A 14,568-nucleotide genomic window follows, 5' to 3' on the forward strand; every position below is an offset into this window, starting at 1 on the left:
AAACCCCCGAGGTACGGGGAGAACATGCAAACTCCACACACACAAGGCGGAGGCGGGAATCGAACCCCCAACCCTGGAGGTGTGAGGCGAACGTGCTAACCACTAAGACACCGTGCCCCCCGGAAGCCAAACAGTTAAAGTTAAAATATGATTTTTATTTGGACTGGATCATGACTTCGAAGTCATGACAAGAAGTAGGACCCGTGTTAATATAGGATCAGCTTTCCAGCGCTGGAGAGAACTGAATTTCTTCCTACGTGAAATGGAGCTAAACCTTTCATGGTACAACACACAGTACTACAAAAACACATTTGTATTACCATAGTATTACTCACTGAGTTCATTTATTGATAAAAATATACCCTCGGTCAGCTGCCCCAACAGGTTCCACCATAAGAGTTGTCTGGGTTATACTTGGGTTATACTTGTCTGGTGTATGTGTGGGGCGGAGCTATCAAAACAGGGGCGGGACCCATTTGGGTTAGAGGCGTGTTTGTTTTGGTGATTTCAAATGTCAACATTGCTTTCAAACAACGGAGACCCCACCTTTAACTCCTCCAGATGCCAAACAAATGGAGTTTGCTCATGTTTGGATGTTTCCATCAGAATTTCTTTTTTTTTTTTATATTGAATCTAACCTACTAAAGGCGATATATTCATAGAAAAGTTCCACACAAATGTTTCAATCTTTAAAGTAAAAGCTGATTGATATCAGACCCGCTTCTGCTCTCTGTGACGTCCTTCACTCAAGTGTTTGTTCAGAAGCATCTAACATTTGAAGGTGTTTATCTTCAACCAGCAAAATTCTATATGAGGTTATCAAATATGTTATTCAAATAATTTGATAGTTAAAATAATTTTCTTGATTAATATTCAAAGCCCTATTATAAACTTGGAAAATTGTTGGAAAAAAATGGCTTCTTATTCATATTAATACAAAAAAGTCAACGTTTCAGATTAACCCTTTAAATGTTGAAGGTCAAAGCAGAAATTTAGTTTGGTCTATATTTCTTCCTAATTAAGCTTTAGTGAAACAATCAAACACACACACACGTACACACACACACACGTACAGCTCTAGCACTGTTTTAAAGTGTCTCTTTATTGCTCATATCCAAGCTGGTGGTCTGTGTGGTTTAGCTAAAAAAAGCAAAACAAGTTCAATCCTAAATGGAAAAAAAAAGTTAGCAGAAGCTTGTGTGTGTGTGTGTGTGTGTGTGTGTGTGTGTGTGTGTGTGTTGTTGTATTAATAAGCACTGTTGTAATCCAGTGCTTTCACAGGTCTGCCATGTCTAAATGCCAAACCATTCACAGTACAGGTAACAGAACCTGATACAGAGAAACAAGGAAAAATAACACCAGAAGCACAACCAGTTAGCAAACAAAAACAAAAAAGCAACAGACCTGTAAATAAACAGACAACCAGGTTAGATAGTGATCAACTCTGCATTTTACAGATGGGAATCAAACAGCATGTAACAGCATTGGAACTAAAAAATATATTTCCTAAAACCACACAGATTGGTGTTAGCGGCTATTCAGAAGAAACGTGTTAATGAGATACTGCACCCTTTCAGAGTGGCGCGACTTTGCTATGGAGTTACACCGCAAAAAAAAAAAACAAAAAAAAAAAAAAAAATACAAAGACAACAACAAAAAACTAGCAAGCAGTCTGAATTTTTTTCAGCTACAAATCGTTTCTTACTACTGACACTTACAACATGTCGCATATCTGGCATGACTTTTTTCTTTTTCATTAAAATCTTATGTTAAACAAAATACTTTGGGGGGGAAAAACCAACCTAATACAAGAGCGGTGTTAATCTCATCTATCCAGGTAGTCAGTTGTGCTAGCGTTAGTTATATCAACCTCAACAAGGAACTCTTAAGGTCCAATAAAGTACAGCAATGTACAGCTTCTGGTACGAGGCACGTGCCACTTTTCCAAGAAAAAGCACGGTGGTGGCTTTACACCATCTTTACTAATTCTCTTGTAAAAAAAAAAAAAAAATTTTAATCGCTCTTATTTTTTAGAAAATTTAAGAAAAAAAAAAATCACTCATGAGCTAAATTTACAAGGTTTATACAAAATATGTAGAAAGAGATTGGACTGAGGTACCTTGTTCTTGAGGTAGAAGGTTATTTCTCGTACTGGTTTACATGAAGGTTAGATTTCTGACCTGTGCACACAATTGTATTAGCGCTGCATGATCTTTATATATATATATATATATATATATATATATATATATATATATATATATATATATATATATATATATATGTGTGTGTGTGTGTTTATTTTACCTATCCATAAATAACCGCTAAGCTTCATGTTTAACACGATAAACAGCACCTCGTCAGTGTAGTGATATATCACACTAACCGCTCAGACTCCACCATCGCTTTATCACTGCGAAAGTTCAGATAACAAGGTGATGAATTGTTTTTTTTGTTTGTTTTTTTTTTTTTATAAAAGTCAGCATCTTTAATGGCTTCTAAAACTCATCATTAGGAAATTTTAAAGGGCAGCATTTCTCACCAAAAAAAACAAAACAAAAAGATAAGCCATAAACGTCCCACAGTCACCTTGTACGATTGTAAGATTTAAGTTTAAACCAAAAAAAAACCCTCAGACACTCTTCTTTTTTTCGGTTCAGGACACACAAGAACAAGTTTCTTACAAGCCAGGAAACGTAAAAAAAAAAGGTCAAAAGACGTTCGACGTGCCTCAAACGCAGGACACAAAGAGGAGACAAGAGGAGATAGAAAGAAGAAAGACTTAAAAAAAATTTAAAAAAAAAATAAAGAAATGCATAAACAAACGTGCACAAGAAAGGAAAAAAAAAAACTAAATAAGGATTAAAAGGAAGGAAGATGACAAACGTGGCGTAAAATGAAACAGAAAAATGAAAAAGACATAAGAAAGAAAGGGGGGGAAATAAAAGGGAGGTTAAGTGGTAATAATAAAAAATAAAAATATAGAAATTAGAACAGATGAAGACGATACAAAACAAATAAGACATTAAAAAAAGAAAAGAATAAAGAAAAGAAAGAATACAAAAAAATTCAAAGACAAAGAAAGAAAGAAAGAAAGAAAGAAAGACATGCAGACAGACAGGCAGCGAGACAGAAAGGCAGGCAGAGAGAGACAGACAGGCAGACAGAAAGGCAGGCAAAACAGAGAGACAGACAAAGAGACAGACTGACAGAGAGACAGACAGACTGGCAGACAGACAGACATGCAGGCAGACAGAGAGACAGACAGGCAGACAGACATGCAGGCAGACAGACAGACAGACAGACAGACAGGACGTAGTGTGCTGCAGAAGGCAGGTAGAAACTGTATACATTCACTGGTTATCAGGCCACCTGTACAGGACGTGATTAATTGTCCCGAATGCAGCTTGTAGGCAGCCTCTAATTATTGCACTTGCACTTTTCCAGACTTTTGCTGTTCACTTTTTTTTTGCACGCTAAAATATTTGAAGTGCTTTAGTTGAATCTAGTACAGAGCATGTATTCAGGGTGAGTGAAGCTGTAACAACATTCGCAATAAAAAGGCTGACTGGACATTTTTTACAATCATAATCGTATTAAACTCTTTTGTTTTTTTTTTTGTTTTTTCCTCCCTCAGGAGAGCTCAATAGACTTCAATCTTGGTCAGGTGAGCTTGAAAAAACTGGCAAAGAAACACAGGGATAAAAAGAAAAGCAAGACGGGAGAAGCGGGTTAGCACGGGGCAAATGATCAGACGCTATTCAACTGAAAGTGAGAATCTTGTGCTAAACTTTAAAAGGTCTAAATTAAAGCCTGACTGTTTATTCACATTAAAGGCCTGATTAACAAACACTAAAAAAGTGCAAAATTAGCATCTACGCTAAGGAAATTTCAGAGTGTGATTGGGACATGCTAACTACTTATGTATCCATATGCTAAATGAGTTGGGAATTCTGCCATAAGTGTCCGGGTGTTTTTTTTTTGTTTGTTTTTTTTTTCTTTAAGTAAAACTTTCGAAGGCTACAGGCGACTTTATAGAACACACATTACGGTCTTGGAATCGACAGACACTGTTACACATCTACGCGTCTTTACTCCGCGCTCCTTCAGGTAGTTATTTGTCACTCGTTCAACAGTCTGTGTTGTTACATGCTAGTCAGGCTACATTTCCACAGTGTGCTGCACTCAGCCTGAATGTGCTGATGGCTGCAGCTTCCACTCCTGTGTGGGAGAGAAGCACAATGTTTGCTGGTACGATCATCTCACAGGCAGCCGGATTTTAACGTGTGCTTCTTAGAGGACAGATCCAAACCAGCGTACCATTCCACAGCAACTCCTCACGTTCAGAATTATGAAACATCTGGAGCGCTCACAGAGTAGTTTTAGCTCTCGGAATGAGGCTCGTTCAGGTCTTATAAGGTTCTTTGGTTTCGATCTTGTTGCATGTCCTTCTGTGTGTTTCCTTCCCGCTTGTTTTTTTTTCGTTCTCTTGCGCCTTTGTGTTCGATTTGGTTTGCGCTCGGAGGAGCTACATTCACAGGCTGCTGCTGCTGTTTGCTGGCTGCCCCCTGCTGGTCACTTGGTGTGCTGCGATGGTGTCGCTGCCCCCTGTTGGTTTTTCTGCTGCTGCTGTTTGACTTGTTGGATGATTTCCCTGATCTTCCGCTGTGCAGACTGCAAATCAAAGCTTTAATACTTTAATACAGGACTTTTTTTTTATAATGCTGATGTTACAGTGTTCTGTGCTTTATTGACTCTATGTTTTTATGTGGTAAATAGTGTACACTTTTATTGCGCTGTCCTATGACTGAAAGTGCAAAAAAATACTAAGTTAATTATGAGTTAATTATTAAGTTAATTATTAAATTAATTGTGAGTTACACAATTATTTGTGTAATTAAGTTACAGCCTTAAACTCCCCTAATTATGATCAAATCACAGGGTTAAAAAAATACTAAAATAAAATCCCTCCATTAAATAATCTCTTTGATTATTAAATAATTTTCATGATAAAACTGACTCAGCGTATATAACAGAAAAGCCCTGGACATAAAACTGACCTCACTTATGGTCCGTACTAGGAAACTTGAGCTCCGTGTCTGTATTTCAGACTTTTAACTACATCAGCTGAAGGTGATGAAGAGACTCGTGCTCTTACCTGACTAGCAAAAAAATGGCCGATGATTTTCACAAACACCTCGTCGTTCTCGTCAGGCGTTTGGTCTCGTGGAACGATGACCTCAGCGCTGGTGAGATTCTGCAGTTCGTTCACCTGCACAGAACAACAGCAACAAGTGAGTGACACATGACAGTCGTTAATAGTGTAGACATTTTACACACAGATAATAAGGAATGCTGCCTTGACATTGAGATTCAACAAAATTGTGATGTAGAGGCTTAAAAAAACTATAATATAATTACCTATAACATATATATATATATATAATAACTAAGTAAATAATTAAGTAAATAATTAAGTAAATAAGTACAGAAAATAATCACAAAAAAAAAACGGTCATATTACCTATAATATATATTCATTCATTCATTTTCTACCACTTATCCGAACTACCTCGGGTCACGGGGAGCCTGTGCCTATCTCAGGCGTCATCGGGCATCAAGGCAGGATACACCCTGGACGGAGTGCCAACCCATCGCAGGCCACACACACACTCTCATTCACTCACACAATCACACACTACGGACAATTTTCCAGAGATGCCAATCAACCTACCATGCATGTCTTTGGACAGGGGGAGGAAACCGGAGTACCCGGAGGAAACCCCCGAGGCACGGGGAGAACATGCAAACTCCACACACACAAGGCGGAGGCGGGAATCGAACCCCCAACCCTGAAGGTGTGAGGCGAACGTGCTAACCACTAAGCCACCGTGCCCCCCTATAATATATATAATAATCTATAATATAATAAAGTATAATCTATAATATATCTATAATATATATAATCTATAATATAATAAAAGTATAATATAATCTTTCCTGTCAACTACAGTGATGCTAGTTACTGAGCTTATTGTCTGTGAAAGATGGCAAGTGGTGCAGCTGACTGGGTTAATTGGCAGGTGACCAGACTGGGAAGAAAGATTAGGTGGAAAGAAGCTTTTTGTTTCACCTTCCAGTGCACGATGCATTTAAATACCTAATGTGTATAAAGCAACTGTAAAAGAACATTTCACAGATTTCTCGCTCACGCACCGTTTTCCCGCCCTTGCCTATGACTCGACCGGCGGCGGCTGCGGGGACTTTGATGTGCGCCTCCAGCTTCACTTCCTCCTTCGCAGTGAAAAAGTTTTCCTCTTTCAGCTTTCTGAATATCCGACCTTGAGCCTGCAATCACAGTCAGAGCAGAGAGAGAGAGAGAGAGAGAGAGAGAGAGAGAGAGAGAGAGAGAGAGAGAGAGAGAGAGAGAGAGAGAGAGAGGTGTCAATTTTAATAGATGATTCAACATCGTCTGAGGCTGGTCTGATCTGAGGCTGGGAATCGCACCAGGTGTTAAAGAAAGAGAAGAAATGGAGAGGACTGAGTTCCTATAGACAGGAGTATAACATGTATAAACAGTGGGATTGTGCTGCTGACCTTAAACTGGGCTTCAGGAGGGCCGGTGATGATGACCATTCTCTCCGAGGCATCGGGACTGTCTGATGGAGCGATCTGCAATCACACAACATCGAACAACGTTGATCAGAAATCCATTAAGACTCTGTTTACATTCATATTGTTACTGTAGAGCCATGATCTTAGTAGCTATGGTCGATCACTAAGGCTGCATTAATATCTAATATGGAATAAAACTAGCTGAGAACGGTAACAGAAATCGAAACAGTAGTGATGTAGCAGACTGTCAGTCAGACAACCGGTTGCCAAATATTTTATTCCCAGACGTTCATTCGGATATTAAGCCACACTCATTAGGACAGGACTCGGATTTGTCTGATCTGAGCTCTTTTTCGGGAAACCCAGGTTGATCGTTTGAACCGTTCTCTTTCCATCTTCTAAAATTATACATAGCCATTGCAGCTGTTATTTATTTTTTTTATTTATCCGTGATTGTTTCGCAATGAGGGGGAACGGTGGCTTAGTGGTTAGCACGTTCGCCTCACACCTCCAGGGTTGGAGGTGCCTTGTGTGTGTGGAGTTTGCATGTTCTCCCCGTGCCTCGGGGGTTTCCTCCGGGTACTCCGGTTTCCTCCCCCGGTCCAAAGACATGCATGGTAGGTTGATTGGCATCTCTGGAAAATTGTCTGTAGTGTGTGATAGCGTGAGTGAATGAGAGTGTGTGTGTGCCCTGCAATGGGTTGGCACTCCGTCCAGGGTGTATCCTGCCTTGATGCCCGATGACGCCTGAGATAGGCACAGGCTCCCCGTGACCCGAGGTAGTTCGGATAAGCGGTAGAAAATGAGTGAGAGTGTTTCGCAATGTTCGTATGTTGTTAAATAACATAAAAGTTGAAGAGAAAATAATTACATAATTTAATTTAGTATGAAATTTAAATGTACCACCTGTGTGAAACAGTTGTATTGATGGATTATTTATATTACATGATTTTTTGCTCATACTCTTAAAGGGTGCCAATAATTCTGGAATTGACTGAGTATTGACAGATTAACAGATAGATAATGAAATCTCACTTTGATAGAAGCTCCAGCAAACCGTGCCAGCTCCTTTATGTGCTGTCCTTTCTTCCCTATTAGAGCTCCAACTGCTTGAGTGGGAATGAAAAGATACACCACTTCCTGCTCCGGAGACTGGCACACACACACACACATACACACACACACACACACACACACATACACACACACACACATACACACACACAAAAACACATTTAGTTTATACTCTAAAGACATAGCTGAGCACTAAAGAAATGCAATCCAGGAAAATGGATAAAAAGTGTGTGTGTGTGTGTGTGTGTGTGTGTGTGTGTGTGTGTGTGTGTGTGTGTGTGTGTGTGTGTGCTGAGTGGTTTGATTTGTCTGAATGAGATTAGCGGTAATAGCATTACCTGGGTCTGGACTGAACACACAGAGTGAAACTATGACAGTCATTCCAGCATGAGAGCAAAACCACACACACATACACACACACACACAATCCAAAATACACCACGCAGACTGACAAACACACATATACACACACACACAATCCAAAATACACCACAGAGACTGACAAACACACATATACACACACACACACACACAATCCAAAATACACCACAGAGACTGACAAACACACATACACACACACATACACACACACACAATCCAAAATACACCACAGAGACTGACAAACACACATATACACACACACACACACACACACACAATCCAAAATACACCACAGAGACTGACAAACACATACACACACACAAATACACACACACACACAATCCAAAATACACCACAGAGACTGACAAGCACACATACACACACACACACACACACACACACAATCCAAAATACACCACAGAGACTGACAAACACACTGACACACACACACACAATCCAAAATACACCACAGAGACTGACAAACACACTGACACACACAAACACACTGACACACAAACACACCGACACACACAAACACACTGACACATTTTAGCATCATCGTGTGCACCTTACACAGACAATTAATCCAATGTACACCTAAACTAAACTCTAACCTTAATTCTCTTCATTTGTTTTGTTGTTAAACAAACAGAAAAGGTTTTCCTTGTTGGATTCAGTTAAACGTCCCATTTACTTCTGTGTGAGTGAGTTGTGTGTTGACAGATTGCTGTAATTCTATTATTTGCATTGGCAGGTACATTCTAATGGCTACAGACTGGAGGTGTTGAAATGCAGAAGGGTAAAGCAGTCAGGCTTGTTCCATCCTGCAGCTCTGTCACCTGCACTGTGTGTTTTCCTTCTAAACCTACATCAGTCTCCTCCTACTGGATGAAGAACAGGACTTGCTAGGAAAGATAGGAAAACATAAAAGGACGACGCAGCGGGACTTACTGTTTGCTGGAGGGGTAACGAGGGGGAAGATCCGTACAAACCAGCCAGCGCTGATGCCTGACCCTATGACAACACACAAACACACACACTAATTAGAAATGACTAATATACAAATGAAACATAGAATATTTACTGGCACTTAAAGGAACAGTTCAGTAAAAAAAATTTTCCAGGGGACAGAGTAGCTTGTTGGTTTGCCTCACAGTGCTGTAGTTAGGGGTTTGATTCCCTGTGTGTGTGTGCGCACGTGTGTGTGTGTGTGTGTGTGTGTGTGCCCTGCCTTGGTTAGGCTCCAGTTTCCCCGTGACCCAGTAGGATAAGCTGTGTAACGGATGGATGGATATTTGTTTACTTCTTTAGTTCTGTACTGACAATCCAACTGAAAAACAACGGAGCTTTAATGTCACGCAACCTCGTTCCTTTCAATATCTGCCTTTAACCTCACTCACTGAACAAAATGAACAAAACTCCACCATGTAGTGAAACACTGTACGGGGCGGCCATCTTGGATACCTAGAAACACGTATACTTTTTTTTTGTGGAATTTGGTGTTATTCTGCTTACTAGGTTCCCCGCAAAAGGTGAAAACGGCCTTGTAGAAGACAGAATATACGGAAGATATGTTACGCAGGTGATAATCATGCTTTTAACCGATTAAACAAACCGAGATTTCAATTAAATTGTGACGTTAAATGTGACGTTAAATAAATACGGTTTAACCCCAACGAACAATGTTTAATACCTATAACACTTTCACCTAAAAAGAAAGCACCGCCTTCCGCCATGTTTGTGTCTGACAGCGTCAGTCTCGATGTATTTTGGGAAAGCGCAGTGTCCATTTGCATGGGTTCAAAATTGCAAAATCTCAGTGGAAGCAGTAGATCATCTGGGTATTTCTGGGTATTTACATTACATTACTGTTTAATGAATCCTGAGCATTGGGACACGCTGCTCCTTTGTCATGCTGCTTTTCACCTACTGTACAGTAAAGTAGAAGGGAAACTTGGATGCAGCACTTGTCTATGATTCCGGACAGGTCTGGAGTGCTAACACTGTGCTACAGTGCTACAGTAACTGTTTTATTATTTTTATAGTTATAAAAACCAGTTGAAAAATCTTTTTTGTTTTGTGTTCCTATATATATATATATACATATATTATATATATATATAGGCAAACAAAGTAGATATTGTATATAATGTGTAGTGCATTGTAAATATGTCCAATAGTCCACTGTGTGTACTGACCATGTACGGGCATATTGCATCTTTTCACATTTGCACATTTCGCCTGGTATTGAGCATTTTGCACATTTTCACCCACATGTAAACTGTTCTTAATTTCTGTTTAATTACTATATGTAAACTGTTCTGCAATTTCTGGAGTTCGCTCCCAAGGATTTCACTCACCAAGGCACATGTGCAGTGGTGATGTGACAGTAAAAGTGACTTGACTGACATTTATATCAGTAAAATATTCAGGAGCAAGATTTCAGCTGCAGATAATGACAACGATCACAATGATGTAGTGGATGTCACTTGTAATACATCACTCTTATTATAATTATGCCACAGACGAGATCTTGTGATCTAATGAATTGCCAAAACTAACAAGTTTCACCATAAAGCTGTTAGTAGACATTATATTTATCCCTTGTTTCAGTACACTGTTGTTTCATTACACCATCAGAACGGAAATCGACTTTATCCGACATTTTCAATCAATATAAAAAAAAAGGATTATTTTCTGGCTGATCTAAAACAAGTCAGGACTCTGCTGGCAATACATTTATGGCATTCAACACACCCCCCGTATCCAGAGCAACTTACATTTTTATCTCATTTTATACAACTGAGCAAATGAAGGTTAAGGGGCCTTTCTCAGGGGCCCAGTGATTTGAACTCATAAACATCCAATTGGTAGCCCAACACCTTAACCATTAAGCTACCACATCCTCACGTCAGCGTGAGACGTGCGTTTTTCCCTCTGTTAATAATCTTACACAGAATTGTAGTGGTTGTATATAAACACCTTCAAATTTTAGATGTTTATGAACAAACACTTGGGGAATCACAGAAAGCAGAAACGGGTTTAATATCAACATTTATTTTGAAGATACAAACATTTGTGTGAAAAAACATTTTTGAAATCTAAAGCTAAAATTCTCAAATTCCTGAGTGTCTACTTTCATATGAGTCATTAACCACTACTGTGGAGTGGGACGTGACAAAGACATTCAATGGTGAACTTAGAAAAAACAAAACAGATGCAAATTCCTCTTTTTTGGCCTCAGGGGAAAAGAGTGTAGATGTTTTAGAGAATACAAAATTAACGTTATCTTTACTTTATCTTTTGCAGAAGAGAAGACGGTGTTGCTGTAACTGAACGTTTCACTTTCTTCTTTGTGTTTGTTGTATTGAGAAGCATAAATTAGACCCCGATGAGTCAAGCTAAACTTGGTGTGTTATACAATTATTCAGACACAACCATCAAGGACAGAGCATGACCCTACATGCCCTTCAGTAGACTCATCCTCTATTAATGAAGTGGATGTTCCTGTAAATCCAACCCATAACAAGTGATTCAGAGATGACTAAAACCCTCCCGACCCACTTCCTTCACTAACACACGCATCACAGTGACTCAGAGCAAATAGCAGCGTGTTGTGTTACCTAGCACATGGACACTTGATAACCTTGTCAGTGAGGGTTCTCTCTCTCTCTCTCTGTATGTGTGTTTGTGTGTGTGTTCGTTAACACCCGAGCCTATAGCGATACACCGCTAACATAATATACATACTTATTCTCTTATCTGTCCAAACGAAATAAATAAATAAAACACCGCTCACTTTTAAACTGACATGTCAGGGGATTTATCAAAGATGTATGATAATAATTCATATACTCATATACTGTATCACCAAAATCTAAATCTAAACTAAATACAGTACATACAATGTCATGGAAATATAAAGGAGAACCTTCAGACCGGTTAAAGTTCACAAGAAGCCGACCGTCACTCAAACGATCGCTCTTTAAGCATCTAAGAACGTGCAAAGCAATGAAAGGTGAGACGTATGAGATACAATAGAAAAAGAGCACATCAGGTTCCATGGTGATGTTTTTCCCACCAATAACTGTAGCATTTTATTATTTTCACCTAAATCCTGGGTTGGTTTTCAGTCTAGTTGTTAACTGAAATGTTTCTTAATATGTGAGACCAGTAATATCTGGTCACAATGCTATTAAACCAGTAATATCTGGTCATAATGCTATTAAACCAGTAATATCTGGTCATAATGCTTTTAAACCAGTAATATATACACAATAGTCTCTACATTACATTGCTCACAACATTAGAAATATATTCACTCACTTATTTTCTACCGCTTATCTGAACTACCTCGAGTCACGGGGAGCCTGTGCCTATCTCAGGCGTCATTGGGCATCAAGGCAGGATACACCCTGGACGGAGTGCCAACCCATCGCAGGGCACACACACACACACACTCTCATTCACTAGGGACAATTTTTCCAGAGATGCCAATCAACCTACCATGCATGTCTTTGGACCGGGGGAGGAAACCGGAGTACCCGGAGGAAACCCCCGAGGCACGGGGAGAACATGCAAACTCCACACACACAAGGTGGAGGCGGGAATCGAACCCCCAACCCTGGAGGTGTGAGGCGAACGTGCTAGCTATTCGTTATGAGTTACTTACAATAAATGAGGGACGAGCGGATGGCGTGTAGGAAGACTACAACCCAGCCCTGACGCTTGACTACGATGTGTGCAAAATACATTGATGAATCAGCCATTATGTGTTATTTATTTACCACAGTAATTCAGATTATTTTTCATTTTGTGGCAATGGGAGTTGTTTATTTTATGCTCCGAGAAGCAGCAAAAGCCACAAATCATGGCAGCTATCCTGACGTGGTAGGCGTTTACTTGGTATGTGCAGAAATGAGGACTAGACTTAGCATTTACTATAAACTCAGAACCACCTACTCTAGCATTTCTAATGAGCCAATCATGTGGCAGCAGTGTAATATGTAACAACGTGCAGATACACGCAGGTATGATTTCAGGGACGTTGAGCTTGGCATGGTTGTTGGTGCCAGATGGGAACAGTTTTTACAGAATAAAGCAGAAAACCAAAAACTCCCATGAGCGGTAGTTCTGTAGGTGGAAACGCCTTGTTGCTACGGTAACTTGAATAATCGCACTTTACATCTGTGCTGAGCAGAAACGCATCTCAGACTACACAATATATCTAACCCATAGATGGTTGGATGGGCTGCAACAGAAACCTTCACTTAGCCAAGATAAGGTTTGATATGTTTTGATGGAATTTGACCCTTGTGTCAGCAGTTCAGGTTGTTCAGGTGATGTAACGTTGTGGAGATTTTTTTTTTTCGGCACGCTTCTGGCTCTTTAATACCGACAGTGTTGTTGGAATTCCACAGCCTATCTGAGTTTTGTTGATGAACATGTGCATCCCTTATCCATGACTTGTAATGGCTACATCCAGCAGGATACTACACCATGTCACCAAGACCTGCTACCTCACTGGATTCCTCAGTCACCAGAATTGCGTCCAATAGATCGTCTTTAGAATGTGGTCAAATAAAACAGGAGATTGGGAGTAAAATTATTGATGCAACGACGTGACCATGGACTTAAAGCAATATCTCTAACACCTTATGAATCTATGCCATGAAAAAAATTAAACTGTTCTGAGAGAAAATGGTGTTATTCTCTATGGAAGACATGCAGCCTGTTGTTCCTAATAAACACTGATTTAGCACACTGTGCATGAGATGAATGATGAAACTGAACGGATTTGAGAAAATGTATATAAAAAATGCGATTTTTTTTTTTTTATCTTCATTGCCCAGCCTTGTATGGACCACAACAGTATCTAGTTTCCATGACAATGCCTTCGATCTGGATGTTAACGCTTACCATTAAGGGGCTGTAGGTGGTAGGAAGTGATGTGACTCCACGTGCTCCTGTGGCTGAAGACATAACAGGAAGAGTAGGAGAGAAAATCCCCAAAGCATTCAGGTTTAAGCCGGGGATCAGTGCCGTCTGCAGCTACAGGCAGAAACAAAGAGAGAAACAAGAAAAGTGTTAAAGGATTTTATCATGTAAAAAGTAAGAAAGTAACCAATAGAAAGGTGGGAGCTGATTTTCTAATGTCACAAAAGTAACGCTTAACACTTTCAGGCTTGCTAACACGTGTAATATCCACTGAGCTCCAGAAGGTGGTGCAGCTTAATCACTCTGACTGCTTGTTTTCAGTTCAGGAGCTAAACGAGACCTCCAGCTGAATTCAGCTCTGTAAAAGGTAATCCAATTTAGTGGCACAAGTGTAGATTTGAAAAGGCTTTATTTGTTTACACCTCATTCGTCCTGTTGCTTAAAACTTTTAAAACGCCTCATTGACCACATACAACTGTGAATCTCATGGGGAATCAATAAAGCGTAAATAAACCACTGCCTCGATCGCGCCTCAGGTCACTGGTTCTAGCATTCAAACTA

The 14,568-nt window shown here is 39.7% G+C and overlaps 1 protein-coding gene across 1 annotated transcript in view; it reads right to left on the bottom strand.

Annotated features, from left to right (window-relative positions):
* Window positions 1-1,084: 1,084 nt before the first annotated feature.
* Window positions 1,085-14,568, bottom strand: part of igf2bp2b (insulin-like growth factor 2 mRNA binding protein 2b) — a 51,077-nt gene continuing 37,593 nt past the window's right edge. The window contains exons 10-16 of the mRNA XM_060860020.1: window positions 13,990-14,121; window positions 9,022-9,084; window positions 7,651-7,767; window positions 6,598-6,672; window positions 6,217-6,348; window positions 5,159-5,272; window positions 1,085-4,674 (exon numbers count right to left, since the gene is read on the bottom strand). Of these exons, the coding sequence (XP_060716003.1) occupies window positions 4,576-4,674; window positions 5,159-5,272; window positions 6,217-6,348; window positions 6,598-6,672; window positions 7,651-7,767; window positions 9,022-9,084; window positions 13,990-14,121 (732 nt within the window). The 3' untranslated portion in view covers window positions 1,085-4,575. The remainder of the gene's footprint in view (window positions 4,675-5,158; window positions 5,273-6,216; window positions 6,349-6,597; window positions 6,673-7,650; window positions 7,768-9,021; window positions 9,085-13,989; window positions 14,122-14,568) is intronic.

The sequence above is a fragment of the Tachysurus vachellii genome, chromosome 24 (genome assembly GCF_030014155.1).
Source record: "Tachysurus vachellii isolate PV-2020 chromosome 24, HZAU_Pvac_v1, whole genome shotgun sequence".
NCBI classification, from domain to species: Eukaryota; Metazoa; Chordata; class Actinopteri; order Siluriformes; family Bagridae; genus Tachysurus; species Tachysurus vachellii.